Source organism: Cervus canadensis, chromosome 3, assembly GCF_019320065.1.
Source record: "Cervus canadensis isolate Bull #8, Minnesota chromosome 3, ASM1932006v1, whole genome shotgun sequence".
NCBI lineage: Eukaryota > Metazoa > Chordata > Mammalia > Artiodactyla > Cervidae > Cervus > Cervus canadensis.
This window is the reverse complement of record NC_057388.1, coordinates 34168548-34196528: the sequence shown is the minus strand read 5'-3', so window position 1 is coordinate 34196528 and position 27981 is coordinate 34168548. Positions and strand designations below refer to the sequence as shown.

The 27981-nt window shown below is 34.0% G+C and overlaps 1 protein-coding gene across 8 annotated transcripts in view; it reads right to left on the bottom strand.

Moving 5' to 3' along the window:
- SEMA3A (semaphorin 3A) overlaps nucleotides 1–27981 on the bottom strand; it is a 506842-nt gene that overhangs the window by 110118 nt on the left and 368743 nt on the right. For all 8 annotated transcript variants that reach the window (XM_043462900.1, XM_043462898.1, XM_043462899.1 and 5 more), the window contains one exon: nucleotides 19979–20098. In XM_043462900.1, the coding sequence (XP_043318835.1) occupies nucleotides 19979–20098 (120 nt within the window). The remainder of the gene's footprint in view (nucleotides 1–19978; nucleotides 20099–27981) is intronic.

The following is a 27981-nucleotide window of genomic DNA, read 5'->3' as shown; positions in this document are numbered from 1 at the left end:
AGTCACTCAGTCATGCCCGACTCTGTGCAACCCCACGCACAGTAGCCCACAAAGCTCCTCTTTCCATGGCATTCCCTAGGTCAGAATACTGGAGTGCGTTGTCATTCTCTTCCCCAGGGGATGTCCCCAACTCAGGGATAGAACTCAGATCTCCCACATTGCAGGCAGATTCTTTACCACCTGAGCCATGAGGGAAATTTTGGTCATATCAAGACTAGATTTCTACTTAGCTTCCTAGATCTCTTTGATGCTCTACCTTGATTTACCCTGCTCGATACATTTATCCCACCTCTTAAACAGGCCATTATCAGAATTCACTTTCAATTGACTTAACCTAGTTACTGTACTAAAAGGTTAGTAGTAATAAAGACCTTGGTTCAAAATGTGACTCTAGAACTCCCTAATCAATGAACCACTCTAATTCTCATTTTTCTCATTATAAAATGTAAAAAAATTCTACTGGCCTATTTAAACTGGTGAAGTGATGAACCAAGATAACTATTTGGCATAGTGTTTAGATATGCAATCATTAATCTTTAATGATGTCACCTCATGCCAGGGGTGGGATTGCAAAGCTAGATAAGACAAAGACACTATCTGTATTTGGGCATTTACAGTGTTATAGAGAATACAGACTTTCAACAAATAAGTGTCTATCTACATATATAGGGGATACACATACATATATAGATATATACAAGGGCTTCTCTAAAGCTCAGATGGTAAGGAATCCACCTGCAATGCAGGAGACCTGAGTTTGATCCCTGGGTTGGGAACATCCCCTGGAGAAAGGAATGGCTACTTACTCCAGTATTCTTGCCTGGAGAATTCCATGGACAGAGGTGCCTGACACGCTATAATCCACAGGGTTGCAGAGAATTTGACATGACTGAGAGGCTAACACACACACATACAATATATATGCAATTTTAATGTATGTTCCTAAAGGACAATATCATATTGAAAATACAATGGTGACTTGCCTTAGGTGGGAACTAGGAATGAAATAGTCAGCAAAGGCTTTCCTTAGAGAAGGGCATCTCAGTGGAAATATGACAGATAAACAGAAGTCATACCGAAAAGTGTTTAGAAGTATCTCAAAAATAGCAGTTTATTATTATTGTTTTATTATTATTGCTGTTATTATTATCCTCTTGCCATGAATACTTCGTTCTCACTGAGGCGCATTCTCTGAGAATCTACCGCATTGTGTTACATTCCTTGATCAGCATCAGTCTTCCTCTATGCTTTTGTATTTTGTTTTACTCTTGTTCCTCTGTGCCTTGCAATTCCTCCCCATTTTCTGGAATGACCCTATTCTGTTTTGACCTGCTTGGAACCAGCTTAAATACTCTTGGGCAAAACTGGATACTCCAAAATCAGGGATTCTCTGGCATTGTCTACATAACCATATTATAACTGTCCACTGCTTTATGTTATAAATGATTTCTATTTTTTTTTTCATTTCTTTCTCAAATGCACATGCAGTCTTTTGGGCAGAAAACATATTAAATATATCTTTCAACTATAAATCCATAAAGTTAGCATTATCATAAAAAGAGCACCAAAAATTGTTTGTTAAAAATATGTTGTGACTTTGACAGTTTTATGTCATGTCTCTAAGTAAATTCTAAGTTACTTAAGGCAGGATTCCTGTCTTATTTCAATTTTATTTACCACTATCATAATATGGCACAAATGGTATTCTATGTGAGCTTTATGCTGACTGATTATGAAGACATTTTTCATATCTATTTAAAGAAAATAGAATATTTTATTATTCTTTGACTATAAAATTTGATATACTTAGGAAAATGACATAAAATGCATTATCCTATTCATTTTTCTGAACTTCCAGTCCAACAAGATGAAAACCACTGGAATATAAAATATTAGCTTGAGATGAAAAATAAATAAAATTATTCTTGTTTTAGTTGAGAAACCTTTCATGCTACTGTAAAGTTATTTTTTTTCAGGATTTGAAACAAAAGAAAGGTTGTATTGAAAGTTATTTAAAGTTATTTGCTTAAGTTATTTGAGCTTAGACAAAGAGTAAAAAAAGAAACTGAAATAATAATTCTCCTAAGACACGATGATGAGTCAATTTAGAACTGCTAAAGGAAGAAAGTGCCATTTGGTGAAAATTTATACGTAAACACTCATCTCAAGTACCACGTTGTAGCATGTCTTCTGAGTAGTGTAAAATACTTCCCCTTATATAGGAACAAAAATGTCAAGATCTCAGTTCAGCTATCAGTTTGGTTCTCCACTGGCAGAAGAATATATGCTACACATGTAGATATTAACGTAACTGATATAAATTTTGCCATTTTAAAAATAAATGAAGTCCTTATTGATTATAAGTTCTTCAACAAGAATATTTTTAACTTTATAGATAAAATCTGTAAACAGTGATTATTAATATTTGACATATATCAGACTGCAAATATTATTTCACAGATAAAAATAGAGAAGGTTAAAATTATTGGTTCAGTGCAATTGTAGTTTTGAATATAAACACTTAACAGTCTGTAACCTTTAACTGGGGCTCCCAGGTAGTTTAGTGGTAAAGAATCCGCCTACCAAGTAGGAGACATGAGTTTGATCCCTGAGTTGGGAAGATCCCCTGGAGAAGTAAAATGGCAACCCACTACAGTATTCTTGCCTGGAAAATCCCATGAATAGAAGGGCCTGGTGAGTTACTGTCCATGGGATCGCAAAGAGTCAAGACACAACTTAGCGACTAAACACCAACAACAAACCTGCAATCACTTGACAGAAATAATTCATATCTAAATCGCATAAAGTTATAATTTCAAATTAGCTAGAAATCACATGAAACATAGTCATTCCTTCAGAGTAGTTATTAACATTTCTTATGGTAAATTCACTACAGGGCTCATTTTACAAATGAATGCTTTTTTAAAAAAATAATTATGCAGCTTCTAAAGAGTGATATATACATTTATATATACATAAAACTATTATATACAAAAAACTTACAGTTTAATTATACTGATTATTACTTTAAATACTAGATTTATGAACTAGAAAGGAAACCTGTGCTATCAAACTAAGTTTAAAGATTATGAACCTTATTGATGATGCAAAACTGCTGTATAAACTAGAAATATTTAACAGACACATGAGACTAAATAAATAAGACATTTAAAACATTCATTCTTAGGACAATTTATCTGTAAAACTCATTAGCTTTAAGAAGGCTTTGAAGTTAGATCTGTCCTATTGTAAGAAATAAACTAGTAGAGAATTAGGTATGTGAATATCTGTAAGATTTTTGAAGTTTGATCCCATACATTCTCTGAGTAATAAAACAATACAAATATTGTAAAAGAATGTTTTTACTTTTTAGATTACAGTAGAGATGTGAGTACATACAATTCTTAAAGTCTGATTTGGAAAGAACTTGGTAAGAAGAACCTTATAAGTAAATCCATGGAAGTTCAGGGAATAAGTAATCTCATAGGAAAAAATCGACATATTTGTTTAGTAAAAATTTAGGACAATCAGAGTACTGATGGCTGCTAAATCATGAGCTACCCTCCACTCCACTTCTGAAACATGTATTCTTTATTACTTGCTCTTTAAACAATGGACAGGGGACATGATGGCTGCAGATGGTTTGCCTTAATTTGTGCAGATAAAGCCTACAGCATGGCAATAATGTGTTTTCTCTGCAAGGAGGAAAGATATAACTCAAGTGCAAAGAAAAGTAAACATACAGCATGGAGTTGAACAAATAAATGCAAAACGGAATTTAAGCTTACCTAGAAGCCAAGAAAGTAAGTCAAAGTGGGAATGAATGTATGATATTAATTACTTTCCTATAAAAATAGGAAACTATTAAATATTTCTATTAAGTATAAAAATAAGAATCTTTAAACTTAATACTTTAAAAATCATAATAATTATGCTACTAGTGGTTATTCATTTACTTAACAAATATTATCAACTGTCTAAAATGGGTCACAGCATGTGCTAAAGGAAACTGTGTAGAATGAAAAAAAAGAGTATGCTTTCATATAATATACTTTATATTGCAAGACTAATCTGGATTAAAAAACTCCAAACTGAAAGCACAACCTTATCATTCAAATGCGTGTTCAGGGAAATGGGAGGAGAATTAGAGTAAGCTGTATTTAGTGTTACAATTCAGAATCTTTTAAACAGAATGCCTTCCTAGGTAAAACACATTTGATCACAATACCCCTTTGAGGTATAATGATAAAAATCAAGCCTTAATCTAGGTAACACTGTTATTAATCCAAAGTGGTTTCTAAAAACTCAAACAGGATTAGGGAAAACTTTTTTTTTTTTTAATTTGACTCCATATTTTGGGCATTATCTTTATACTTTCCTCACAATGAATATCCAGAAATTTATTGATCTGTTAATAACTCATAAGAAAAGAGTTTAATTAAGTCATTTTTGGTTTGTCAAAAGTAGGCAGGGATTTTTATTATAATGCTCTTTTTTCTAACCTGCCAAGCACTGTTGAATTCTGAGATGATTTCTCTAGAATTTAAATAAGTACATTATGAAAACAATTAAATGCCATAATATCACAATGTCTCATTTTTCCCAATAGAGAGACATGCAGGCTGCATATTTCACAACTTTGTAAAGTCTGCTTAATTCTAAGGTTGGAATTCTAGTCAACCCATGGTCTACTCTCTAAGAATATTAGTGAAATAATGTTTTACACATGCTAAATACATGCTGTTCACAAAGAGGGAAAAAAGCATTTAAGGAAAGTCAAGGGAATCTTGCTCCCTGTCAAACTGCAAACCTCTGAAATACCCAATTGTTAAGCAAGTTGTGTCATCTCTTGCCAATGACATCCTAACAGGGGAAGATGAAAGGCAATTCCTTAACCAAAACAGAATTTGCCTTTATCCTCAGTGAGCTTTAATTCGAAATTCAAACAATAGAGTATAGTTTTCTGGTAATACTGCCTCCAGTATTTTTACCTTTTTAATGTTAGTGTGACATATTTCTGCCTTTGCCCTCCCCTTGTCTCCTGGATCCTCTCTCTTTAAAGTTCCCACTAACCTACACCATCAGCAAAAGCTGCTGCTGAACATTACATTACTAATTATATTTATTGCTTCCTATGTGTTAGTCTTCTGTTAAGAGAAATGTATATGTCAACATCAATGTTATGTTATGAGTTGACAGCACTCATAGAATCTTAAGTGTCATACTGGATTTAGTCTGCAAAGAATTACTGTTCAACTTTAAATAAAGGGCTACAAAGAAAAATTAATAGATACATTATTATTGTAGTTTCCATTTTAAATGGATTTGAGGCATATGACTTCCTTCCCTTCTTCTCTTAGCCCCCCTCCCTTCCTTCCTTTAGGTTTAGTCATGTATATTCTTCAACTGCTTTTCTGACTTGCTACATAAGGGCCCTGAGAACAGAATAACTTTCAATTGCAGATCAAATGTTATAATGAAAATTTTACTGTTCTCTATTTAGGGCCATATGCATATGAAGGATATAACAATTATACCAACAATAACATCAAAAAAAAATCAGAAGTGCTAAAATTTCAGCAGAGTTTTATGTTAATCAATATGGGTTATTCCTGACATGAAAATGGTGATATAAATCAAATTTATAAAATGGATTCTATTAAAATATGGAGTATCCACTAAAAGAGAATACTTGGTGTTATTCAAGGAATCTTTATTTCAAGTCCCCATTCTGATTTGCATGCTGTGGCTTTTTACACAGAAGAAACACAAGAATAATTAACTCTTGAGATATGAAGAAATGATGTTTAACAGCTCAGGGTTTATAATGTGAATTCTTCTTGCAAATATATATCCTATTTCAGATAAATTTCTCTAATCCCTATCATAAGACTTATCAAAATATATGCATTTATTTATTTGTCTGTCTTTTCACCTATGTTGCTTTGAGTGTACATACAAGAGTAGTATTAATCTACAATACAAGAGGAGAGAAGGAAACTTGCTCTAAGAAGTAATGACTGAATTGAGATCAGAGGGATGAGATGAATGGGGAGGGAGGTGGGAGGAGGGTTTAGGATGGGGAACACATGTACACCCATGGCTGATTCATATCAATGTATGGCAAAAACCACTACAATATTGTAAAGTAATTAGCCTCCAATTAAAATAAATAAATTAAAAGAAAAATATCCAAAGGAAGATCCATCCAAGAAACAGGCAGAGGCTGAAAAGAAAAATGGAAGGCCTAAAAGAAGAGAGATGGGGAACGTAAAGGAAATGAAGAAAAGGAACTACAGGGTGCTAGGACAAGGTAAGGGGAGTGTGGCCCCAAAAAGGATGCTAAGATAGGAAGGACTGAGATCAAAAAGTAGACTTCCCTAGTTGCTAAGGTTAAAAGGAAGCAAAGCAATATCGTTAAACAGAAGTGACAGGCTACTGTTTGCTCTCAGAGAAGACTGCTCTGGCTTCAGTGTGATAACCTGACCAGTCAGGCCAAGTGATGCTGGTCAGCAGTAGGGAGGGAGCAGGATCTGAGTTAGTATTATTCCATTAAATGGAACCAGAGGTTACGGGTGACCTTTACACAGCTTGTCTGGCATTCAGCAGAAAAGTCTACTTAGTCTATTACATATAGGAATGACCTTAGAGGCAAATATCTTTCCTTTTGTATTTCCTAAATACTTTCTCACTAATCTAAAATCATGGCTTCTTGCCATTTTTGACCAGGATTCACTTTTTCTGACCTCAAACATGGTTTGCTTCCTTGAACTTATATATGTATATATTTAACTTATTTTTAAGAAACTAGGGAAAATTCAAGGTTAATGCTCTTATGTCATTATTTTTTCAAATTTCAGGCTCTAATGTCATTCTTTTACCCACTCATATTTCAAATATTCTTATGTATATATAATGGGTGTGCCTAGGAGAGAATGTCACATATGTACATGTCATCTACCAGACATAAAGTTGGGAAGAGCTATTGTTAACAGTCAGAGTCCTAGAAAAGACTAAATCACATGAGAGCAGAATCTATACTTATAATAGATATGATATAAATAATAAAAAAGAAAAATCACCATCACCACCCTTTGGGATACAAAAACTCAAAAACCTGAAAGTTATCCAAATCTATAAAGTACAGATAAAATATTTTTGATTTGGATATTTGCAATAGCTGAATGATGGACAATGCCCAGGCAATATCTACCTCTATATAGAACTGATCCATTTCAAAACAATCACTTTTCCCACAGCTTCTCTAAGATACATGGAAAATAGATTAAAATCTATATTTACAAATATATATTCAGGCAATCTAAACTGACTTATGTTCCTTGTATTACACCTTCACTATTTTGTCTAAGATGTTGCTTTCACTATGGACATAAACACATACATATATATAATATGCAAAATGTTACATAGATATATACTGCATATACACATATATATTTTTTCCTATTGAAAACATTTGTAGAGAACTCACTACAGGAATTATAAATACTTTAAATGTAAATCAAACTGTAATAATTTTAATATCCTTTTTATAAATCAGACTTTCTTAGGACATGTTGAGGTCTATGACTATAAATAAATTTGTCCTGCATTCTTTTTCTTTTCTCATGCTCTGTTAATGCTCAGCTGGGTCCCCACCCTGTTCATTAAACCCTTTTTCTAACAGATGTTGCTTTTTTTCTCTTTCACTCTTTCATGTTACCCAAGAGAGATCAAAGAGTTTAGTCATTCTTGTCCATTGTATGCAGAGGTGTGTGGGTGAAATTCTGTATGATTCTGCTGTTCAGTGTTCAGGTTGCCTTCCTAATGTTCCAGTTATTTTCGTTGATAATATCTGATATGTGCTGACTGCTACAATTAATAGAAATTATCTTTAATCTAGCTGGTTTCATGAGAATAAAGGAAAATAGTGTGAAGTACTTAAACAATATTCAAATTTTATCTATTTTGAAGAGATGATTGACTTATTTTGAAAAAGGAAATAGTACTTTTGTAAAAGTAACCACACAATTTTTCCCTGACAACATAGTTTATAATCAGACCATGAATGCATGGAGGAAGTACAAGAAAAGTACTTTTCAAAAGTAATTATTTAATATCACTTACTTATACATTTTATTTTTTAAAACTTATATAAACAACTTGATAAAAATGAAAAATCGTGCCTTTCACGTCCTTTCCCACGTGTGATAGTGAGAATGAAGGCCATGCAGTGTAATGGAAAGAACTCTGAATTAGCTGTCAGGAGAGCTGAGTTTAAGTTCAACTTTTAACCATAAAGTAGCCATGGGATTTGAAGATACTATTTAAGCAATTTGAGTTTAAATTTTCTTTATTATGAAATGGAGGATAGGGATTAGAGGTGTTATGCAGTAACTATAAGCTATAATATTATAAACATGCATTTTGTGCAAAAATTTATGGAAATTGTGGTCCCAGTTTAACTCTGGACACATCAGTTTTTAAAAAGTAAGATATCAGATATTGCTAAGCTTTGTGCTTAGGATGTTACTAGGCTTCAGTAGTCTTGTATATATCAAATTTTGCAACTGAATTTTTTATACTAAAAATTTCAAGTCAAAGTATTTTTCTTAGGAGCATAGTTGAAAAATACTTTTCATTTCTTTCTTAGAAGCTTATTACATTTTTCAGACTTTTATTAGTATAAGGTTTAAAAGTGAATGGATTAAATTTTTTTGTCATCCCTGTGGCAAACACATCATTCGGTTTTGTCATATCATTTCACCTGAAGTTGATTTTAATCAAGACACTGAAAACAACTGACTGCCTTATGCACTTTATGAACAAAGGGATGTCAGTTCACTTCTATCCTTATGGATATTTACATTGTTAAAATGGAAATATTTTGCTTATCAATGGCATGATATTTTCCTATTCCTCTCTCAGATAAGTCATTACATTTTATTCTAGAAAAAAATTATATGTGTCTAAGAGATTGTGCAATCATATCCATGAACTTTTGAAAATTCTACACTGTTAGGAAAAATTTGCAAAAATCTGACACAGTGTCAAGGTAGTACCTAGGTCTGCTCTCTAGAATGACATAGTACAAAGAATAGGTTTCCCTTCCTACAAATCTTCCATTTGCGTCCAAGATTTAGGCCAGCAAAGGGCAAGTCGATGTGGGACACTAAACATCCATCCTTTCCAGGTGAGTAATTTAAACATGAGGTAAGACAGCTATTAAATGCCAACAAAACATAAATCAAAAGAAGAAAAGTTTGCCAGGATAAAAGCACTTAAAAGAAGCTTCAACCCTGGCGTGTATACAAAATCCCATTTGCAACACTAGAAATATCCAGACTTTCAGCCTCTGTATAAAGCTTTGTGATAATCTCAAGTGAGGTAACTTGTTCAAATAGAAGCTGGTCTTGAAGTTCTTAATCATCAAGCTACTTTTTAAAGTATATATCCATAAGGCATATTAGATAGCTATTTGTTTATTGTAAGAGAAATCCTGAGGTATAAAATTGTTGAGGAGACCAGTTTAATGTCATTTCAGTGGCAGCAAAAGTCACACAATGAATCAGTGACAGACCTGTGAATTGATTTTAGATCCCATTAGACTCCCTTTTTAACCGCTCAGCAATTCCTGAGATTGCTTTCAGTGGCCAGAGATGCACAATCAAATTAAAACAGCAGACTGGAAAATAAAAATAAAATAAAATGGAAAGTAGTTGTTCTATGCGGTTTGATTCCTAAAAATTTGAAACAGTATTTTTCTGACATATAAATATACAAATCTCAAGCTGTATTCAGGCATTAATATCAAATTTCTATCATTTATATAGAAATGGATTTAAATTACTAAAGTATATGAGTAAAATAGGCAAAAATAGAAATAACAGTGTTAAGTGAAAGATGAAAGCCTATGCAATTAAATTTCTGAGGCAATGATTAAAAAATGTCTATTCACATGAATATATATTTATCAAGATACATTTGTTCTAACTGGAAATTCTAAAGATTCGTAAGTACAAAATTAATTTTGAGTAAAACTATAACTGCTTTCAAATATACTAATATTTTCATCAGCAGAGGTAGCCTGATAAGGCCCATTTACGTTAAGGAAAATGAAATAAAGACAATGTTAATTTTCTGTTATTTGATAATCTATGTGCCATATAAAATTAAATATTTTCTGTTTATTAGAGAATCTAAAATTCTACATAAAATAATAACCAGACTTTTTTGTTCTTGAATTATGACATCATCAAAATACCAAGAAATAGTAAGATACATTTCATTGCTAAACTTACTTTGAATAAGAAGTGTGAAACTCATTAATTTTTAAAATATTTTAAGAAATCTATCTCAAATATATTTCTATTAATGCTATAGAATCTGATTTTCCCTTTTGGATTAAAAAAAAGTTACAACTCTCTCTGATTATAGTCAAACCCTGGGTCTGGAAGACCCCCTGGAGAAGGAAATGGGAACCTACTCCAATATTCTTGCCTGGAGAATCCCATGGACAGAGGAACCTGTTGGGCTACAATCCATGGGGTTGCAAAGAGTCAGACATGACTGAGTGTAAAACATATTAGCATTCTTTTGTGTGTCTAAGTGGAATTACCACAAGCAAGTTTTATTTTTGCTCAACACCTTTATTACATAGAGAGGGAATTAGCAGAAAAGAAAGTGACTTCTTTTGTGCGGTATCTAAAGGATATTAAGCTAGGTAAAATAAGCCAGGCACAGAAGGGCAAATGCTGCATGATTTTAGTTATGTGAGAAATCTAAAACAGTTAAACTCACAGATTGAGAGACTAGAATGAGAGAACAGAGCAGTGGTTGTCAGGGGCTGGAGGCAGAAAAATGGGAATTGCTGCTCAATGGGTATAAAGATTCGGTTACACAAGATGAGTAAGTCCTGGAGATCAGCCACACAGCATTGTGCCCGTAGTTAACAATAGTGAATCGTGCACTTAGAAAGTTGTTAAGAGAGCAGATTTATATTAAGCATTCTTACTACATTAAAAAAATATATAATTAAAAAAAAAACACATAGGATAGCATCCCACCAATGGGGATGGTACAACATCAGTACAGTGTGAGACATAATATTGATGTCACTAGAAAAGTCATGACAACAAACTGACTAGTTGTATGATGATAGGGAGGCTGTCGAATTTTTCTGAGACTTAAAGTTTCCTAAAGTGAAAAGTGGAGATAACATTTCAATCACAGGATAATGAATATAAAATGCTACAATATTCATAAAACCATCAAATATGCCAGCAAAGACAGTCATTAATAGTAATAAAATTAATTTAAAAACCACAGAGAGTAGTTATAGCAGGAGGAAAACTGGACAGAATAACAAGGGATAAACTGGATATACTAGTCTCACAAAAATCTAACAAAATCAGTATAAGCTATAATATAATAATGAAATTAAATTTAAAGCATGGTTTTTATTTAAAAATAGCTATTTCTAAGTGCAATGTAGCTTGTTTCTTTTTGTTATTTTTTTTAAACAAAGTGTGTCTGAATTACTTTCACAGATGCATTATTACACAAAATAGCATTCTCTGGATTTACAAGTGTGGAGAAACCATGTTTTTGTTATACACCATGGGTGAGAAATTCACATAACTTTGCATATGGTAGCTTAATGTTTTATGCACAACATAAATTCAGCTTATTTGTAGACTCAGAAGTGAAAATTGAGTGTACGTAAGCCACAATATGCTATAAAGCATGTTTTATCTAATTTTCACAAAAGAACTGGGAAATCATTTTTTCATTGGGGAGTTTAAAGAGTATCATCATGTCAATATACATCATGATTTATGATATTTAGATGCTATTTTATTACTGTTTGTTGTGAGAATTTTAAACATTACTCAGTATCTTTTCCCTCAATATCAGTCCAAGTTCTCATTATGTGACATATCTGAACTTTTGCCATAGTCTCAAAATGGGTATTCCTATATGCCCATCCCCCACCACGCACACACTGATACTAAAAATATGTTTCAGAACCAATCATAGCAATACCAGTAGTAACCTTCTAAGGCTTTGTATAGCTCTTGACTAGATTCCCCAAACTCAGTTTGATCCTAATTTCCCAGCTCCTTTTGAAAATCACTGTACTCTATGCACGCTGAGATTATTTGCCACTTCCCAACGCCTTTCATGTCTCTGTCCTTCTATTCTACCCTTCAAGTCTTACTAAAGGACCCTCCACATCCATCAGTATTTGATCCAGTTTTCAAAGCCCAGCTTAAATGTGATGACCTCTGTTCACTTCATCATGCTATCCTTTAATTACAGTTATCACTTTGTTCAAACTAGGCATACATTAAGAAGTTCTGAAATATAAAATATAAATGCATGACAAAATCTTTAATAATCTAAATAAGTATTAATGATTTTAATCCTCCTCCCCCCTTACTTTCTTTTAAAGGAGCAGATTCTCCACTCAGATATAAAGCACTGAATAGCATGTTTGCTCAGGCCCATTACAAAATACCCATGGAAACCTTAATTTTTGCATCAATAAAATGAGGATGTGAAGAGTACATACTTCATCAGATTTTGTGAAGACAAAGGTAACATACTCAATGCTGCCATTACAAAGCATAATTATCGCTAGTAATTACTAGTTTTTGGGATTATCATTATCATTACTCATGTTTTAACCAGTGTTGAAGTCATATATCTATGTATGTGTTCAATCTTTGGGGGCAGACATTCGTCTTTATATTCCTCACCATTATTATTAGAACCTTACTTAGGAAAAATGTTTCCCATGTTTTCATTAATGTCAATTTTATCTTAATGACTATAAATTGCTGTGGAATACAAATCGCTTCCAATATCACAAAGGCATTGATGGTAGCAGCAGAACAGAATTGTAGCTACAAACCTGAAGAACCCTAGATTATAAATGCTAAGCCTCTATTATCTTCTAGTAACTTTTATACCAAAACTTCTGGTTTTCTCATTATACCTTTCCTTTTCACCTCAATGCTATTCATCTTACCTCACACTGATTCTCAGCATCAGTCTTTGCTATTTCCATTTCCCCAGATCCTCCAACTTCCAAACTGACCACATGCAGTAAGACTGGAGTGACTGAGAACCATGAGGAGCCCAGAGCAGAAGTCAAGACACCAGAGCAAGGGGAGTGTCCTCAGAGGTGAACACACGAACAGGGGACACTGTCTGCTTCAAAGTTAGCTCCTTAGTGTGCGTCCAGTTACCTTACATTGTATATTTTTGAATAGCAACTAAATTTTAAAGATTATAAAGCTAAGTATAGGTTCTTCACGGTTAAATGTAGGGTTAGGGTTAGGGTTAGGGTTAGTACTGACTAGAGAACAAATACAATTGAAATCAGCGTTAGCAAACAATATGACAACAAAATCTTTGTAAATCTTGAAAAGTAAATACCTTCTTACAATATGAAGGTGATTCTAGTGACCAAAAGTTACAGTCTTTGGGACTAGCAGTTCTGACTCTCCTTTGTGCTCTGGGGTAAGGTACTTTCCTCTGAAGCACAGCAAGATCTTTCATATGGTCCATTCTGACCTCACCTTGGCCTTCACTTGGCAGGAAGACAGTGTTTGCCTATCAAGTCAACTCTTGTTTCCTTCTCATTAGCCCAAGATATTACAGGTACATCCTTGGCACTCACATGTTTATAAGCCTTAAGGGAACAAGGGCACTAAAACCCTAAGATTTTACATGATTATGAGGTAGTTATCCAACTAGTTTAGAATGGACTTAGATAATTTTCCTCAGGTTATCATCAAAGTGAACCATTATGATTTAAAACAAATCTACAAGATAACTTGCTGAGGGCTATTTGGAACACACACCAAGAGGAGGTGAATGTATTCTGATTTGTGGAAATTCAGTAAATTTCTTTTGCTGTTTTTCCAAAGTTTCAAATATATGAAACTAACACCTTCCTTCTCACACATATATCCAAGCTGTATTTTCACAACCTTAACCTTTGGTTCCAAATGAAGTAATTTAGGCAAGAAGACAAAGAGACAGATAAAGGAGGAAGAACAGAATGTGAGTCCAAGGATACAGAAAGGGTCCTGAAGAGGAAGGAGATGAGAGCAGCCTAAACGGGCGAGCAGGTGCTGGGGTTTAGCACTACTCTATTTTTTTGTTTGTTTGTTTTGGAAAAACTATAATATTGATAACAAGAGTTTTTACGAACAGAAATTTCCTCTCAAAATAGATTATATATGGAATGAGTGCAAAGCAGCCAGTCAAGAGGGCACAGGAGATGAGAATTAAGCTGGAGTTCACATTAGCAGTGACAAATTACCTCCAGGAAATCAAAGGTCTTTGTTCCAAACCAGCATTAGTAGTTCATGAGGAAAAGAAAAAATACATTGGTTAAAGTACTGTTTATCTTTTAGTCCTCATGTCTGGGTTGACTGTGAATAAAGATGCATTCAGGAATTGAGTACTACAGGTAATAAAGTCTTTTAATAAGACTTTCTCGGCCTACCGCCAGAAAAAAAATTAGGGTTAGGGTTAGGTTGATACTGACATCATGCACCAATATGGCCTTAAGAAAACTCTTTAATTTTGTCCAAATTCTTTTCTGGAACTATGTGAACTAGATCTGACAAAACATGGAATGAAATACCCAGCAAGTTAAGAACTGAATGTTAACATTTCTATTTTTTCTGTCATTGTTTTTAGGAATAAAAGGTGACAAAATATTGTGTAGGGGGAAAAAAAAGAAACCCAAACACTTCACCACTGAACCAAATAAGTATAGAGAGTAAAAGTGTATTCATCTCATTAACTATGGTGTTTTCATATCAAATATTTAGAGCAAACAAGTCAAACTATTAAATGGTCATTTGAAACATTTTAAATACGGTAAAAGGGATGTTGCTTTGGATTTTCACTTCTCTTTCTCTCTTTCACCATTTTTTTTGTTTGTTTGTTTTTTTTCCCCCTAAACTTGTTTCTAATAAATAGGTCCCCCTACCACCTCACTTGGCCACTTGTTCTTTTAATTTTGAGAAACAGACTTCTTGATATTATCTAGAGTTTAGAATGTTAATAGCTCATAGAAAATACACTGGTGAGTTGCTAAAGTCACACAATTTATGAACTGTGATTTTTTTTTCTCAAATACAAACAGCAGAGCATTTTAAAATTTAATTTGCAATATAAATGGTGGTATTGTTTATTCAGCATTGTAATTTGCATGGTTTCCTGTCCAATACCATTCAAGTACTGAAAGATTAGGGGGGAAAATACCCTAGAAACCATAATGGTCTTGCTCAAACCACATTTGGCCCAGGTTCACAGTGCAAATGCGGGATGCACTGCCTCTGGTAGAAATAATGAAGCCGAGAAGTCACCAAGAATCCTGAGTTCTGTTAGCCTACTAACCTACTAATTTATGTTATCCTGCTAACGTAAGTGGGAAAAGTCAGACTCCAACACGTGATCTAAGAAAGATGGGAAGATACAACCACCCTAAAAGAATGCCTCATTGTTTTACCAAGATATCTAAATTTCTTAGCTTGGGCATCTCTGCTTGTACTCTTTCTACAGTACAAGAAATAAACTTTCATCTGTTGGACTCAATGACAAAATAATTTGAGAGAGCTAACTCAATTAGAAAAAGTTACTTAGATGTATAAATTAGCCAACTGAGCTCCAGCTACCACTTAAGTAGAATTTTGGCTCCGGAGACTGTTACAAAGAGCATTTGATTCAAAGTTTTACATAGAAGCAAACACTTATTCTTGGTGGAAGAGAAAAAACAGACAAAACATTTTATTTTATATCTTGATATATTAGTTGTCATTGTAGAAATGACCTTAGAGATAGCCATTAAGCTTCACTGCATTTCTTAATGTCCCTTTGGTTCTATCATAAATTGAGATCATGGCATTACGAGAGTATTTATAGAGTTAATATTTTCCAGCCCTCATCTGGGTTCATCTTTCTTTAGATTTCCTCCCAGTACACAGAGGAGGCCGTTTTGGAATTTGAGAAAACAACCAGAGACTTTTTCGGCTATACCCCTCCTAAATTCATACATTTTTTATTAACAAATGTAAATTTGAGAGGGAAATACCATATAATAAAAGTCTTTGGGGAATATTCTGTTGCGTAAGGATGGCTTACACTTTTCACTTGAATGGCATGGATACTGAGAGCTTAAACTCAAAAATCATCTGTACTCTAGCTCTGAATCATTCCTCCTGTGAACTCTGCATGAATTTTTATAATAAACACGCACATGTGTATGAAGCATGTGACTTCATAGGCAGTTATCTGCAGGGTCAAGTACTATTGGAGAATAACCAAGAATTGACTGACACATATCTTACAGAACTGGAGTTAATTAATAGGTCTACCAATTCCCAAGTGCACTACAGGAAACACAAAATCTGCTTAATACAGCAATCAATGACATACTCTGTACGGTCATAAGGCATTCACTATACAGCAAGAGGAGATTTCAGAATACAGTATTCAGGAGTTTAAATATTGCTATTAAAATGCTAGAAGAGTAAAGTAAGATCATTCACAATCAGAAGACTAAATAAGGATTTCTTTGCAAACTGCTGATTGTTATTTAAAAGGAATTTTTAATTTCTTCATATTAGATCTGAAGCTATTAAATGATGAAGGAAGTTTTGCTTTGTTTCAAAAGTGATATCTTCATTTCTGTGGCATCCAGCCATCTTGAAAGGGTTAAATCCATAATTTCTAAAAAATGGATTTCAATAATCATGGGGACTCAATATAAGACAGTTATTTTAAAGAACACTGAAAAGAAAAAACTGGATGTTAAAAAGTCCATGAAGTCATGATAAAAGCAAAATGTCTTTTTTGTGCCATAAAATTATTTATAATATATAAAGTCTGGACAGTAGTTTAAAAAAGAAACTATTTTATTATTTTATGTAATGAGGACAGGAAACAGCAGAGTATACATGCTACTTTTTCAACCAGAATATAGGAAAAGGTTTGTCTTAGTTCTAAAAGCCCATCCCTGTAAATAAAAGTTACTAAATTCAAACTTCAGGAGATCTTATGAACTCTAATCCAACAAGCCTGGCCTCAGTCCTGCTTGCTATTTTCTTTCTTATTCTGCCAATCCTTCCATTACCATCATGACTTTCCTAACTGCATGAAACACATATTGTCTCGTTGTCTCAACTTCAAAAACAGTATAACTGTTTAAATATAAGTGTAGTATTTTAAGTACCAATAGAGATCAATTTAAAGCAGATTCTCTTTTAAGGCAGCTTAGCATTGAAAATTGAATTTTATGTTGTCTAGACAAGCCATCTTGATAATATCTTTTCCAGAATTTCCTAGATCGACTGTCTAGACTGCTCCCAATTCCCCCAGATGATTGCATAATCATCTTCCCTCTGACCCCTAAAATAGTCTGGAACAGCATCTCCCCATAACACAGTTGCCATGCAATTCAAGACCACTGAGCTTCTGAGGGAGGACTTTTCTCAAAGGTTCTGAGTTTTAGAATTTCAATGAAACACTTGTTCATCAATATCCTACCATAAGGTGATTGGATGGGAAGCTTTATTTATTTATTTCAGTGGAGGAAAAGGCCGCCTCCATCTTGCTGGGTAAATGGCCTGGCTTCTGTACCTCTGCATCCTCCCACCCACTCATAAACCAGCAACGAGTAGTTGATGAGTTGAGAAAGAGGGAACTCTGCTAAAGAGCAACTTCAGAAAGAAAAAGAGAAATCTATATTTGGGTAAAACTGTAAAAATACAGAAACTATATGTGATATTTTAATTTAAATGGCCATCAAGATCATCTAAGCTTCAAAATTAAAAGTAGAGGAATTAAGCTAAATACAAAATGACCTGGCAAGAATGAGAGCCTAGTGCAGTAACTTATAAACTCTGATGAATGAGGTACATTTAATAGCAAAGTGACAGTTATTACCATAAAAGCTGCAATGGCTTTCATCCTGCGATACACATTCATATTTTAAAAATGACAATCTGCATTTTTTTTAAGGACCTACTACCTATTAAGTAATATCAAACTCTTATAACTGCACAAGGTATAGACCATTCTCATTACCACTTTCTAGAAACAAAGACACAAAGGAAATTAGTAGCTTACTCCAGATTAAGTATCAAGTATTGAACTAATTGGACAAAAGCTCTCCAGTGAAAGGCTAGAGGACATGAGTTTAATAATGAAGGGATTACAATTCCTTGAGTTTCTATAGCAAAAAATGTCAGTGGGCCATGCAGTGGTTGGAGGGTTGGGAGGCAGTTGGAGGTAGTAAATTGATTTCTCACTTAAATTAAAGGACACTGAGGATCATAGAGGTTTGCTTTGTTTTTACATATTATGAGACAGAATCTCAGAGAGGTTAAGCAATTTTCCTGGACTCCACAGATAGTAAGTTGTAGAACATGATGAGAAGCCAGAAATGACCCTAAAACCCACCTATTTTCCACTAACCCTGTGTTTGGAGCTCAGCTCTCTGGGTCCCACTGTCCCATATAGCAGGCATATGTGAAAAGTGCAAGATAACATGCATAATGTTCTCCAGAGATATCGCCAATAAACAGAAAAGTGGGACCCAAATTTTAGGGTGCCTAACTATTGAAAATAGCCTAGAAGCAAGTGAAGAAGGAAAGATTTATCCAGAAGTTGCTAAAAAGTTAATCATGCAAAATCTGCAGGACTGTATGCAAGAAATTATTCCTAATTTCGTCAATACGAAACAAGTAACTTAAGTAGAACTGCCTTTCCTTAAAGTTTAATTTACTTAAAACTCCTGGGTATGTCATCAGGTACAGAATGCGAGCTTGTTAAAAAAAGAAGGATGCATGGGGGGGAAGAGGTTTATGAGGGCAATGTCTAAACTAGTGAGAACTTGGGAAATGGTTTTAATCTTCCCAGGATCATCAGGAAAGTCATAATAATCATGTTTAGTCTAGAAACCACATAGCCTCAAAGGTGTCTTCTTTTACAAAGAAGGTACAACACAAAAATGTTTTGATTATTCAGTGTTTGGGTTGTAAGAACATATTTGTATCATTTTTGGATGCCATAAGAAAAATAGAAAGGATTTAAAGTTATAAAGAAGTGGTTAACATGTAAATTACATTTCAACTTTAGGATTCCAGAAATATTCTGGGAACAAACCTTTTATCTGATGAGTAATTCTGGATTCCAACTGGAAGAAAATTCTGTCACAAAAGATTTTTTCACCACATGAACACTTTTGTTTTTCATAGGATTTTGTGCCAAAAATTATAAAGGGCTTTATAATTAAAGGCTACTGATAAATCCAACCCATGGAATTGCTTTCAAACTAGAAACTTTTCCTTTAAATTCATCCCTAATTTCAAGTTTTGCTTAAATTTACCCAACTTAATTTTTTCACTAAAACATCTTTTAGGAGCAAGAGACAAATTAACATTTTTTATCTTTTTTATACTGACAAAATTATAGTCCAAAATATAAATATAAAGCCTAGCCAAGCAAGAACACAACTGTGAGCAATTTAGGTCAAACATGTGATCAGAGCATTGAGCACATGTATGGCATCCTTTCTTAATCTCTGGGCAGAAGAAAACAACTGTGGTGGCAGACACTTCTGGCTGAGGAGGGAAACGGTGGGGAAAGCTGGCAATATACAAATGAAGGAGAAAACAGGACACATTCAGCCTGCTGACATCTGCTGCACATGCAAAATGGATTGGACTCTGTAACAGAGAGGAAAAGCAAACGCTTTCTTCCTTCCTTCTCCCTGTTCCAGTTATTGTTGAGTGATGGTCTCAATTCTTTTTGTATTCACAGATTAAAATTAATAATAACATCTGAATTCCAAGTAGGAACTATTTCTTCAATGAAGTGAAGAAATTAGTAATAAAGTATTTGAAAAGGAAGGGGTCGCGGACAAACACCGTTTTTAAAAAGCCAGCTTTACCTCAGGATGATGTCCAATTTCAATGTAGGTGCAAACTGGATGAAAAGCCCCCGTTCCACAGGCATACAAATGAGTCTGATTATAAGCCTTAAGCACCTTGATGAAATTAGCACATTCTTTCTGTAAAACAAAAGGAAAACCAGTGAGTTCTAGCAGTGAGCATGGCTGGGGCATCCTTTAGTGTGCTAGGCATGTCTGAACAGATTTCTTTTGTGTCCTTTCACGTTAGTTTTTATAGCTTATTATTCTATTGTTTGTTCACATTATTACACGAGACACAGAAGGTGTTTGCTCTCACTGTTACATGAAACAAAGAAGTTCTCATTTTTGGGGGGTAAAATGTAATATTCCCTTTAATGTTTTTATTAAAACTATAATTTATTAAAAAGTGGAATAAAGTTATAGATAACCAATTATCATAAGTGACTTTTCTAGAAATGAGGGAAGCAGCAAATTATTTAGCCAATTAGTTAAATTATAATAATGATGAAAATTTATTTGCAAAAGTCAGCTTTAATTTTGGAAAAGTGAATCAAAAATAAACGTAATAAAAGCCTCTACTAAACATAAACGTGAAACATCATCAGTAACTCATACTGATTGGCAACTAACTTTGGACTTTAGCAGTGCTACTTACTGGGCTGCCCTGGAGGCTCAGATGGTATAGGATCCACCTGCAGTGCAGGAGACCAGAGTTTGATCCCTGGGCTGGGAAGATCCCTTGGAGAAGGGAATGGCTACCCACTCCAGTATTCTTGCCTGGAGAGTTCCACAGACAAAGAGTCGAACATGACTGAGTGACTAACATGCGCACACACACACACATTGATGCTTACTAGTGAGCTTTACAGACTTAGGAAGATAAAACCACCTCCTCTTGAAAAAACTCACTAAAACCTCAAAGATGGTTTGTGTATAAGATGAGACAGAGAAGATATTAGAGTTTAGAAAGTCTATAGACTGAGGGTCTTTTATTAAGAGTGGCTATAGTTAATAAATATCTTCATGCAGTACATGTACATTGTAAACCAATGCATGGATACCCTTACCAATGAGTCATGGATCCTCCAGGTAAAGAACATCTACTTTATAAGAGGGGATTATAGTCATATCTTATTATGTATAGAAGTTTAGACATTCCTTCTATTTCATTACACAAATATCACCTAAGAAATATGATAGAGCTATTTATATTTTCCTATATATTCTATCTGTAGACCCTATGAAAGAAAATGTGTTTCTACAAACGAATAGGAATCTTAGCCTTCTGTTCCTGTTAAGGGAAGATTCAGGTGAAAAAAATCAGATGAAGTATAAACTAGATAATTTTATTGCCAAATTAACCCTGAGTAGAAAAGACATAATTTTTGCAAAATATCTTTAAATAAATGAGTTGCTAGCAATACTGTAAAAAGAAAACAATGAAAAGAGAAATTCAAATTTGGTGCTCTGTGACAATCTAGAGGGGTGGGATGGGGTGGGAGGTGGGAGGTAAATTCAAGAGGGAGGGGACATAAGTATACCTATGGCTGATTCATGATGATGTATGGCAGAAATAGCACAATATTGTAAAGTAATTATCCTCCAACTAAAAATAAATAAATTTATTTTTAAAAATCTTCAAATAAATGCTATGGTCTATTAACCATATAAAAATCTTAAAATTAAATACATGTAAGTAGAAAATATGAATTTGTCATGGGACATACATTATCTATTTTTAAATATTCAACTGATTAATAACTGCACTGAAATTTTATGTTATTGACCATAGACTTTTTATACACATAGTTTTGTGTTTTTGCCCATAAATGTGGAAATAAAAACCAAATATATAACTAAAAGTGCAGATAAAGATCAAATGCAGACCATAGCGCAAGCAGTTCTGGCAAACCTAACAGACCTGGGTCGGTCCCGACGCCTTTCAGTCTGTAACACTCCCCTAAGTCATTCTCTATAACGTGTGACTCTTCAAGTGCAAGTTCAGAATGTATTTGGACTTATGTAGTTAGTTGGAATTTATAACTGAGATGTTACAATAATTTAAGTACATTCCCAAGTGACATTTGTATTCTGTGTTTATAACGGATGATTTTGGTTTTAACTTTAATGCCTCCATAAAATAAACAGCAGACCAAACCTGAGCAGAATAATTGTTATTTAAATTCAAATACTTGCTCTTTCCATCATCACTGATTTATCCAGGATGAAATCCGAGGATGTCCTATAAACATATCATCCCAAAAGTTAAGTTATACCTCTATAAGGGAAAATATGAAACTTGACTGTTAGGACTCTTCACTCTTTCTTATCAAATGCTGAGCAGTTTCGGGAGTAGCTAAAATACACATCTGATTTGTCTCACTGTTTTGTTACTTACATCCTGAGTCTTTCCTTTGTCTGGAAAGGCATTATAACAAAGAAAATTAAGCACTGAAATCAACCAACTTTGAAACTAATTTTGCAAATTTCTATAAAGAAAAATCTTCCTAGCTTTCAAGAGCATCTTACCCATGTGCCACTTTGAACATGACACATCTTAGACAAAACCTTAGGTAAGCTTATACATAATCCAACTCTCAAGTCTCTTAGCCACAAAATCCCCATTCTGTAACAGTTTCTCCTCTTTGAGAAAGAGGATAGGGCATGAATTCTTGGTCAGAGGAAAGAGGCTGTGGACAGGGAAACATCTGATAAACTCATTCACAAATAAGACATTCATGAGTCTTACACAAAGGATTTACTTGTACTCTTAAGAAAATGCAGTTATTTGAAAATGAATTATTTTCAGGAAAATGTTTTATGAAACACGTAGGTGGCCCCATACTCTTCTTTTACATAAAGACAGCCAACCCTGATTGTGGACTCAATATTACAGCATTCAAGATTATAAACAACCATTTCCAGCACCATATGTTGAAATTAAGAATCTGGCTGTGTACACACATATTGGTAAGCAAACAAATATTCTAATAAATAGCAGTGGCAGATCCAGATGGATGACTTATTCATTCTAGAAAAGAACAGGGTTTTACTTTGCCCACCAGGCCTATAAAGATACATATGCAATTTTAAATACAAATCCAAATTCTTTAATCTCAGTAGTAATACATAAGGGCATTATAGAAATTTGAGAGGAGACCCTAGATCGCCACAATAAAGAAAGAAAGGAAAATTTTACAAGCATAGATACCTGTGCATACAAGTGAAGGCTATGTCACTTTTGCAACTGTTATGAATTCTAAGATCACAGAATCTGCGGGCTCTTATCTCTTAATCAGTTGGATAACTGACTAGCAATAAATATTGACTGAAAAATTCTCAAGGTTCTTGAGAACTATGTAAGAGCTACCCTTAAAATCCTAATTTTCTTTTGTTCTCTGTGTGCTGTGTAGTACTGTGATAAGTTGCTTCACTCCTGTCTGACTCTGCGCAATCCTATGGACTGAGCTTGACAGGTTCCGCTCTCCATGGGATTCTCCAGGCAAGAATGCTGGAGCGGGCTGCCATTTCCTCCTCCAATTTTGTTATTGTTATTGTTGTTGTTCTGGTTGTTGTTCTCTATTAACTGTCAAAGAAGCACCACTATAATATGACAACTACTGTTCTACAGAGCTGCTAGAAAAAAAATCACAGGACTGAACCTGTGAAACCTGGCCAAGGCTTCTACGAAGGATGCTGATGGTGGATTTTATCTGCATTACAAAGCAGCTAAACCCACCCTATTGGCCTGAGGCCTGAATGATTTACCCAGTGAACTCTCCCAGTTGGCAGCAGGCTGTACTGTACCATACCTAGGGGCTAACTCAGTATTATTTTGGTGTGAAGTGAAGTCCCTCAGTCCTGTCCGACTCTTTGCGACCCCATGGAGCCCACCAGGCTCCTCCAATCATGGAATTTTCTAGGTAAGAGTACTGGAGTGGGTTGCCATTTCCGTCTCCAGGGGATCTTCCCAACCCAAGGATCGAACTTGGGTCTCCTGCATTGTGGGCAGACGCTTTACCGCCTGAGCCACCAGGGAATCCCTATTTTGATGTGAAGGTTGATTTAAATAGAATGAAGAAAAATTTCTTGGGTTTATATAGTGTGTTCAGACACTTGAACTGAAACAAAGAAATTGAATGAAATACTTTCAAAATTGGTTTAAATTAGCTGCAAGAAAACTCATCAATAACAATATATAAGGAAACAGTGAATTAAAAGAACTGGAGAGAGAAGAAACCAAAACTTGAAAGAAACATAGTGAAGTAAGGATTTTTCTTTAAACAGAAAACCAACACAAAACAGTATCAATCCTGTCATTCATTTGTCTTCATTCTCCTGCTTGTTGTTGCCAAGGCTTTTGAGTGTTCCAAAACAGGATATTCATTTTATTTGGAAGCAGCCTGGACATTCCTCTAAAAAAGAAGGAAGCGTGGCAGAAAAAGGAAACACACTTCACACATTTCTGCTCTAGGGAGACAGAAGAAGAGTGTTTCTGACCTTTTCTTGAACCATGACGATTCTTAAAACTCAGAATGTAATGTACTTTTTGGCATTCAACTACTGTGCTGCTTTGCTCAGCACTGGTGGATTTACAACGTAATAAAGAGAATGTAATCAGTTCAAAATGAATTCATTTTTCAAACCTGGATCTTTTTGGAATTTAAGCTGATACACACAGACAAGTTAGCAACAAGCCGGCTTCCCGAGAGTCAGGCAACCATACTGACCTCTTATTTCACTGAAATGTACTCCAGGACAACAACATTATAAATTGTTAACTTAGCCTCATGGTAAAAGTAAAGGCAGTCATAAACCAGTAAAGCTCAAGGCCACACCTGATGAGCAATGATTCATCATCCTTAGTGACAAACCATTTACACTTATTTTTTTAAGAGTTTCTAGTGTCTTAAGGTCAAATGTAGAGAGGAATTACACACAGAGATATTAGCCTGGAAAAATAAATTACAAAGAAAATGTCTACCCTCAGAAAAAGATATAGAAGCCAAATGCACAGTGATTCAAAAACAAACATTACAAATATGTAGCACTGATTAGACTGTGTTAAGCAGACTTTTCCCGGACGGTTACAAAAATAAAGTCCATCCATCTGTCAAAACAACTGCTCCATGCATGAAAATTAAAACAGAATAAAGGTGTTTTTAACTAACTTCTGATAATTACACTTTCTACAAAAGAATATAATTTACCACCAATCCCAATTACCTCCTTGCATGTTCTTAAATTATGGATTGAGCAGTGAAATTTAACTCTAAATAAAAGAGAAGGCTGTGAACATGAACAATCTACATTTAAATATATTTAGTTCATGATTAAATCAAACAACTTATTCAGGTTCCAATATAAATCAGCTCAACATGAATGAATATAGTACAACATTGGCTCAGGTCAGTGAACATTCATTTAAAAAGCAAAAAAAAGTCTCTATCCCATCAAAAATTTATGTTGAAGTATTTTAATGTATAACATAGCAGCTGGGAAAGCAAAGGAAGCCCTTTCCTATCATGGTGGGTGGATACATCTCTGCATGAAAATCCATTAATAAGCTTAATTCCTGAAGTTAATCTGTTGACTTTCTTTTTCTCTGGTCAATTTATTTGGCAAGCTGGCTAAATACTAGAATCTTCATGCCAAAGCAGTAATCCATGAGATTGTTCCTGTCACTCACTCATCCCTCTCTCTATTTAAGCTGTTCCATACTTACCTAGCAATAATGTTTTGTCTTTTTTTTTTAAATTCTATTACAGCTGTGATCAGATCATCCATAAGCATGCCTTCTTAATACCTCAGCATTCATTAAAGGATGCTAGAAACCTCTGGTATATCAAATAGAACTAAGACTTAACTGTGTTCTATTTATAATATTAGCCATTGAATGCTGAATTTGTGACTTGGAATTTTTTAACATCCACCCGATAAAATGGTGAGTAGCCTGTTCTGTCCATTTTGGGAGACATTTTTACTTTCGCTAACTAAGAAGCATCATGTATAATAAAACCAATGGACCTTTCCATTTTAATGCTTTGTTTCAGAAAAAAATTTTTTTAATTATTTTTTATTGAAGGATAATCACTTTACAGAATTTTGCTGTTTTCTTTATTTTTTTTAAATACAGATTCAACTAGCACAACGAAGGTGACATTATTTCATGGCTAGTTATTAAACTACGTTAGTCTATTCATATTAATTTAACTATATCATCTTCAAATCTATGACAGAAATTTTAACTTGGTTTGAATGACGTAATAGACTAAATGAAGACTCCTAACCAAGGACATCAGAACATTTTACCTAGACGCTCATTTCAATTAAGTATCCCATTTGACTGTTTTTTTTTTTACCTCTGCATTGACTATTTGTTTTGAAGTTCTAGAAATACTGATCTAAGATTCCATCAACATTTTTATTTCAAATTACTCAAAACCTTCAAAATTGGTCAAAAGTATACATATAGTCATTACAGATAAAGGCAGGAACAAAGGTCAGCCAATGTGATTCTCTTCTATTTAAAGGAGTTTTGAGCAATTTCACTTTGAAATGTCATGCGGACCAGAGAAGCTGATTAATACATACTTCTGGCTTACATCGCATTTTACATTTTAATGCCGATCTAATTATTTACATTTGTACCACTCATTGGAGATAGGATTATGCGTGGTCTGTATAATATGTATTTAGCATAACCATTTGCCATCTCATATCCAAATGAATTCACACAATGAATGTGAAACTGACCTGACTATGTTTTCCTGCCAAACCAGGAGAAATATTTAGTCAAAAACCTTACTCTGATTTCAATAATGATATTCTGTTTTTTCCCAATTTTATGTAAGGTTCTTGAATACTTAGTACTCATGCCTTAAAGGGATTATGTAAATGATTTACACCAAGCAGGAAGAGTTATAATCCAAAGGGATTTACTGTAGATACAATTAGTTGGCATATTAATTCTAACACAGACGCATTTATCATGAATTTAACACTCAAATAAGGGAGATTAATTGCTTCTTTAATACAGATGAGATGTAACTTTAAGGAAGGAGATACAAAAATGAAGTTCAGATTATAAAGGAGTGCTTTTTTATAATTCATATATATACCTCTTTTCTACCCTCTGCCTTATCTAATATCAAAAGTAAAAAAATCCAGTTGGAGTCTTTAATATGCAGAATATTAAATGCTATTATATAACTAATAATATAAAATATTATCTTAATTTATATTCTAACAAATGGAACCTCTTTAACCACTTATAACGCTTTATCCATGTATAACATATCCATGTTTATAATAAATGGACATACATAGGCATATATATTATGTATATACCTGTTAATTTCAGAAATTATTTCTGAATACAATTAAATATTTTAAGCTTTAGAATTTAAAATCTGCTTATATTTATTATTTAATGAAAATGGTTATTTATTCTTGAGCATGTATTTACATTTGAAGGTATTCTTGAAGAATTTAAGAAAAACATATAGAATAAAACTAATTAACATCAAAATGATAAAATAGAAACACCACAAAAGTAGTTACCTATACTCATCTGATGCTTTATCAGACATGGGTTAGAATTAATAAAGCATCATATTCCCTGTGTGATTGTAAGAAAGTTATTCAGGATTTCTGAGCTTCAGTTTCCCCAAGTCAAAACAGTATTAATAACATATCTGTGCAAAGTACATAGTATGATGTCTGTTGTCATCGTAGTTCAGTGGCTAAGTCATGTCCAACTCTTTGAAATCCCAGGGATTGTAGCAAGCCAGGCTACACAGTATCCTCCACTATCTCCCGGAGTTGACTCTAACTTATGTCCATTGAGTCAGTGATGCCATCCAGCCATCTCATCCTCTGTCATCTCCGTCTCCTCCTGCTCTCAATCGTTCCCAGCATCAGGGACATTTCCAATAAGCTGAATCTTCGTATCAGGTGACCAAAGTACTGGAGCTTCAGCTTCAACATTAGCATCACTCCGTCCAATGAAAATTCAGAGT